The sequence below is a fragment of the Benincasa hispida genome, chromosome 1 (assembly GCF_027475165.1).
Source record: "Benincasa hispida cultivar pf3 chromosome 1, pf3_genome.v1.1, whole genome shotgun sequence".
Lineage (NCBI taxonomy): Eukaryota > Viridiplantae > Streptophyta > Magnoliopsida > Cucurbitales > Cucurbitaceae > Benincasa > Benincasa hispida.
This window is the reverse complement of record NC_143478.1, coordinates 43,323,663-43,330,814: the sequence shown is the minus strand read 5'-3', so window position 1 is coordinate 43,330,814 and position 7,152 is coordinate 43,323,663. Positions and strand designations below refer to the sequence as shown.

The following is a 7,152-nucleotide window of genomic DNA, read 5'->3' as shown; positions in this document are numbered from 1 at the left end:
TGAAATGTGTTTCAATTCAACTAAACCAAGCACGTGGAGCTTGTTTTAATCCATATAAAGCTTTGTGCAATTTGTAAACTAAGTGCTCATTACCCTTCTTTTGATACCCTTTTGGTTACTCTACATAAACATCTTCAGTTAACTCACCATGGAGAAAAGCTGACTTAACATCAAGCTAAAAAATATTCCAATCCTTTTGTGCAGCTAGAGCAATAATCATTCTTACTGTATCCATCTTTGCCACTGGTGCAAAAACTTCTGTGTAGTCTACTCCATATTGTTAAGAGTAGCCTTTAGCAACCAATCGAGCCTTGTACTTATCAATTTTTCCGTGCTCATTGTATTTGGTTTTGTAGACCCACTTTACTCCAATCCTTTTAGCTCCAATTGGTAGTTCAATAAGTGTCCACGTTTTGTTCTTCTCAATGGTTTTGATTTCATTGTCCATGGCCAGCCTCCAATTTCCATCTTGTATAGCATCTTCAAAATACAATGGATCAGTTGATATCCCTAGTGCCATATGAGCTTCATCCTCTGAAAGACCTTCTCCACTAATATAATCATCCATCCATGTAGGAAGACGCCTCTCACGAGATTCCCTTAAATTCCTCACATTTTGCCCACCATCACAAAAAATGTGATCCTCCTCCCGAACTCCATCTTCTCTATCACTATCAAGTTCATTTTCACTCACATTTTCTTTCTCATCTACATCATCACCATCACCCAAATCTAAGTGTACTGCTACTATTTGTTTTGCATCCCAATCCCATTGTTTTTCTTCCTCAAAAATTACATCTCTACTCACAAAAACCTTTCCACCGACCGGATCATATAGTCTGTAACCTTTTGACTCCTCACTAACTCCCAATAACACACAAGAAATGCTTTTATTGTCTAATTTGGTTCTTTTTGCATCTGGAACATGTGCATGTGCTACACATCCAAAAACCCGAAAATGATCTACTGAGGGTTTTATCCCACTCCAAGCCTCCTCTGGTGTGATATCTTTGACCACCAAGGTAGGACATCTATTTAAGACATAGATGGTCCAATTTACTACTTCCGGCCAAAAGGTTTTGGGTATATTTTTCTCCGATAGCATTGAACGAACCATGTTCATTATCGTTCTGTTTTTCCTTTCCGCTACACCATTCTGTTGCGGAGTATAGATGGTCGTTAATTGCCTTTTGATCCCATTTTGTTTGCAAAAATCATTGAACTCAACTGAATTAAATTCTCCTCCTTTATCGGTGCGTAAACACTTAATAGGCAACTCAACTTCTTTCTCAACCAAGGACTTAAAGTATTTGAAAGAGTTAAAAGATTCTAACTTTTCTACCAAAAAATATACCCATGCTTTCCTGCTATAATTATCAATAAACAACAGAATGTACCTTTTGTTACTATTAGATGTAGGGGTGATTGGGCCACAAATATCTGCATGAATAAGTTCCAGCTTTTGTGTTGCTCTCCAAGTGCTCCTCTTTGGAAAGGGATCTCGATATTGTTTCCCTTTGATACAATCAGTGCATGTAGCATTTGAGGCACTAAATTGAGGAAGCTCATATACCATGTTTTTGCACTGTAGAGTTCTCAAACCTTTGTAACTCAAATGTCCATATCGTCGATGCCAAAGATGAGATAAACTTTCAACTTCAGCTTTTGTTTGAAGGCACTGATCAACTTGTGTTTGAGAAGAAGTTTGGGTTAGCAAAATAAACATCCTGTTGTTGCTCATTTTTGTTTGAATAATTAAGCCTTTCTTTGGATGAAATATTTTGCATTCCCCTCCCTTAATCAAAATAGTCAAACTTTTTTCTTGCAATTGTCCTATGCTCAAGAGATTGTTACTCAATTCTGGAATGTAGTATACCTCAGTGACAATATGATTAACTCCATTTAGAAACAACTTCACATTTCCTTTGCCCATCACATCCATTTTAGTGTTGTTTCCCAACTTCACTGAATATCGGAAATCTTCATTGAGCTCACTAAACATGGATCAATCACCACACATATGATTAGAATACCCAGAATCAAGAAACCATGTATCTTCTCTTTTGACTCCATGCAATTCCTCATAGGACATTAGAAGCATTTCTTCTTCTTCATCGATTTCAGCATAGTTTGCTTTTTTTTATTTTCAGGACACTCATATTGGTAATGCCCAAGTTTTTGGCATCGGTAACACTGCACATTTGCTTTGTTGAAATTTGCTCGACCCCTTCCTCTTCGTCTTCCTCTGTAGCTGCCTCGACCTCGACCTCTTCCTTCATCATTCGTCACCTTCAAGGCTTGCTCCTCTCCGCTTCGTCGCTGAAACTTTTGTTCATGTACTATCAAAGAACTTTGCAACTCATCAATAGTGAGAGTATCGATATCCTTTGACTCTTCAATAGAACAAACGATATAGTTAAACTTTTCTGTTAAAGAACGTAGAATTTTTTTGACCACTTTCACATCTTGCATATCTTCTCCATAAATCCGCATCTTATTTGCCACCTTCATGACTCTGGAGAAGTATTCTGTCACTCCTTCACCATACTTCATCTCAAGAATTTCAAAGTCTCTACGAAGAGCTTGTAGATGAGACCTCTTGACCCTTGCATTGCCTTCAAACTTTTTCTTCATTGCATTCCATATTTCTTTAGAAGTGTTCTTCTTGAGAATGGTTTCTAAAACTGTACGATCAATGGCTTGAAAGAGATAATTCTTTACTTTCAAGTCTTTTAGCTTCATCTCATCATTTTTCTTTCGCTGGGCTTCTGTTTGCAACAATTCGCTAGCTGGTTCAACATATCCAGGTTCAACCAACTCCCAGTATTCCTTGGATCGAAGTAAGTTTTCCATCAATATGCTCCAATGATCATAATGACCATTGAAACGTGGAATTGCCGGCTGTACAAAACTTCCTTCATTCTTATTTCCTTCTGTAGTCATTTTGCTGCAAAGTTTCAAAGACTGCTGCTTTGAAAAATCAAAACCAACTGGCTATGAGACCAGAATGTTGAGAACAAAAAGAATTGCACAACAAACTATCTTTTATTGATAATGTTGCTAAGTTTAACTAGTGGCTAAACTACATCCATGAAAATAAAGGAGAAAAAATAGCAACCCACTCTTACTACAATTCAACAAAGTGGAAACAGAAAGCTAAAAATAGGAAACTGTTATAACAAAAAACCATTTAATCAATTATACACATTTTAAAGTTTAGGGTGGATACATAGACAAAAATTTAGAGTTTCATTTGTTAAACTTTTAATCTTATATGAAATTGTGTCTCTCCTAAACTAAAGTTTTGAATACACCACTAACTATTAAATCCTTTTAACTTATATTTAGTTATTTGATTATCAGAAAGGAAGAATGAATGCATATACAAGATTTATTAACTTAGTAAAAATGTAGTATTAAATGGATGTATGATTTTGTTATTTACAATTTTAGTAATTTGAAACTTCTTGTTATAAGTTTTTAATCAAATTATCAAAAATGTAAAACAAGATTGTTAAGGTCCTGTTTAGTAACCATTTTGTTTTTTGTTTTTTATTTTTGAAAATTAAGCCTATCGACATTACTTTCACCTATAAATTTCTTCCTTTGTTATCTAATTTGAACCAATTATTTAAAAAACCAAGCCAAATTTTGAAAACTAAAAAAAGTAGCTTTCAAAAAGTTGTTTTTATTTTTGAAATTTGGCTAATAATTCAACCATTGTAGTTAAGAAAGATACAAATCATTGTAAGAGATATGGATGAAATAAACTTAATTTTCAAAAACAAAAACAAAAAATCAAATGGTTACTAAATGGAGACTAAAAAATTAAAAATATAAGAGTTTAATTTTATTTGTAGGTGCTTATTTAAAGAGAGTACATAGAAATAGGAAGAGTCTTAGTTATGACTTTTAATATGTTTCCTTAACCCAATCTTTTGACTTCCACCCAAGGGTTATTAAAATTTTTTGGCAGGCGAATTGAAGAGAAAAAAAAAATCCCTTTTAAGACTTCATGGTCATGCATGTATAGAAGAGAGAGAACGTGAGGTTTGCTCACATTCCAAAAATTTTTAACTCTTAAGGGGCGTTTGGGGCAAGAAGTTCGTTATTATAGTCCTAAGTTATAATAGTTTGTATTTGGGATGTAAATTATTTTAGTTTGGGTTATAATAGTATGTGGTTGAGGTGTAAATTATTTTAGTTTGAGAAGGAAATAGTAAACACGGTAGCAAAGAATAAAAAAAAATGATGAATGTAAAATAATAAATATTGTAGCAAATGAGAGGCTGTCAAATAGTGTTGACTGTAGCTAATTGGGGATTACAAAATAATATTTATTGTAGCAAGAGGTGGTTATTACAGTCTTAGGATAATACTTGTCCCAAAAGTCCCCAAGTGTTCCAATGTTCTTTCATTTATCTCTCAAGAAAGCCTAAAAAAATATGAAATTTTCTTCTCTAGTCTTATCGTAGTGCTGTAAATCCACTACAAGAAATTTGTGATTCCAAGACATTTAAAAACTGTCACAATTAAAATCCATGACAATTATTTTCTGTCATAGGATTTCCTATAAAGATATGAGCATCAATAACGATTTTTTAAAAATGTCATAATTAAACTTGACAATAAATAATTGTTAACAATGAACAATTATTGTCAATGACAAACTATCATTGTCAAGTTTACTATGACATATTATCATCATTATCAATTGGCTAATTGTTGTAGCATTATGAGTATTGATGACTATTATAAAATGTCAAAAACTAATATATAGAGACATTTTTTTCTTATTAAGAATATCTGAACCATGATACTTTATTGTTAAGAATATCTGAACCATGACAATTATTTTATATCAATAAATATTCTATCATGACACATTTTTATTGTCAATAAAATAATGTCTTATAATTTGTTATTTCCTTGAACCTTGCCACTTCACATAATTTTCATTATCAACTAATCCTATTTTGATACAAAATCGATACAAACATAAATAAAAACTTTCATATATCATAATAAAGTTGATAACGTTTTTACAATGAAACTATTGGATATCCCGAAATGGACAAAAACAAACAAACTAATAACCAAATTTGATAAATTTTTTACAAAGAAACTACTAAATATATTGCCACGAGTAGTTACATTATAACAAGTTTTGTCACTAACCAAACGTCAATCACTTGCTTGGTAGCTTCACCATTTCAGTGGGTTCGTGCAAGACCTAGTAAAAACACAACATTCATTTTAGAGTTTAATTCAATGAGTCAATATTAACAATAATCACAACATTCATGTAAGTCTAAGCATACTTCTCATACTCATTCTTAGAACAAAAGTTAAGCACTTTCTCACTCTATTAATAAAAACAATTAATTGCATATATTGGCAAACAAATCTTACTTCAACACATAAACATTCCAACATATTAACACTCTCCCCCCTCCTAACAAAAAAAATCATATGGTACTTTCAATTTAGAAACAAACTAAAAAGAGAAAGTAACAAATTTAATTCACCTTATTAGTGCATAATATGTAACTTAATATATAACAAAGTAACAAATATAACTCACCTTAAACTAAGAGAAATACATACATATATGACAAGAGTATAAATGCAGAATTTTCATAATCCTTAATTAACAAAGTCGCAAAAGCAAGGGTTGATAAACATGTCGAGGAAACCCCAAACAATGGTTCCAAAAAGAAATACTATAACATTATAGAATTAGAGCAAAAAGTGATTAAACCTCATTTCGACCCTCAAAAGTTTATACATAGATTATTATGTAAAGCAATATTAACTTAATACAAAAACAAAAAGGGAGTGGAGAATAAATGCAAATTAATAAAAATAAACACTCATCGTATATTACCTTTTTTTATGTAAAACAATTGTATTAATGATAATTAATAGTCATAAATTGCTGTCATGAATGAATATGTTGGAAATGGCAGAGCCTTCAGAATGACGAATTGTAGATTGTCAAGGCACGACAGTCAAGTGAAGAGCAAAACCTGCAAAACAGAAACTCGTTATAAGCTGAGTCGCGGAGCTCGCTCTCTTTAAGACGTTTCGCGGCTCTGCCCAAGTGTGCAAACAGGTCTGAAAATTGCCACGTTGTCCCCAGGATAAAACAACCAAATGAAAACCGATCAGAATGTACACTCTTTCTAAACTCACTACTCGGTAAGCTAAGATGGAGGAGGAGAGGAAAATGAAGAGGGAATTTAGAAAATGAATTATGTGTTTTACAAACTATTGAAGGTCTCGCCTTATATAGGCTTTCAGCATCGAAACGGACCGTTTTAAAATTAATAACAGACCGTTTTAAAAATTAATCAACAGACTGTTTTAAAAATAATCAACGGACCATTTTAAAAATAATCAACGGATTATTTTAAATATAATCAATGAACCGTTTTAAATATAAATTTGCACCCATCAAAATGAAAATCTGAAAACTCCATTTTCCCAAAAAAAAAAAAAAAAAAAAAAAGCTTATTTTTAACTTTTATGACTCCTTTTTCTCTTTCTACTCTTAGTGACATATATTCTTATTTATGGAAACTTAGTTTTGTTGTAGTGTCTCATGTTTATAAAAATGAATATTTTGAAATTTATTTAAATAAATTAATACTTTGAATTAGGATTTGTAATAATTTCTTTAGATTCATTTGACAACGATTTCATTTATTTTTTTTTTCTGATTTTAAAATTTATGCTTGTTTCCTTCTAATTTTCTTTTCGTAGTTTTCACCTTCCTTAAATAAACATGTAAATTCTCTTCGAATTTCAAATTTCAAATTTCAAAAACTACTTTTTTATAGTTCTCGTTCCAAAATCTAACTCTATTGCTCTTTCCTCTGCCCACCCAACTCTTCTAATTTCCGTAGGAGAGGATACAGGTAATTTTGATGCACGTTTTTTGTTTTCCAAAAAAATTAAAAATGAAGAAGAAAATGGGTAACTTTGTAAACAATAGTTAATTTGTGTTAAAAACCTAACCATACATATTCAATCCCAAATCTGAGTTTACATGTACCCTCGCCTCGCTATTTAACCCCAAAAAAAAAAATTTTCATGAAAGTGTAAGGTATAAATTGATGTAATTATGATTGATGTTTAGCTAGAATTACA

The 7,152-nt window shown here is 31.9% G+C and overlaps 1 protein-coding gene across 1 annotated transcript; it reads right to left on the bottom strand.

Moving 5' to 3' along the window:
- Positions 1 to 2,091: 2,091 nt before the first annotated feature.
- Positions 2,092 to 2,943, bottom strand: LOC150038465 (uncharacterized). Its single transcript, XM_090313278.1, has one exon. It carries the CDS (start codon positions 2,941 to 2,943, stop codon positions 2,092 to 2,094), a length of 852 nt encoding a protein of 283 aa, XP_090169404.1.
- Between the last annotated feature and the right edge of the window lie 4,209 nt (positions 2,944 to 7,152).

Excerpts from the sequence above, each read along its gene's own strand:
- LOC150038465 (XM_090313278.1), bottom strand. The coding sequence starts at position 2,943 with ATGACTACAGAAGGAAATAAGAATGAAGGAAGTTTTGTACAGCCGGCA.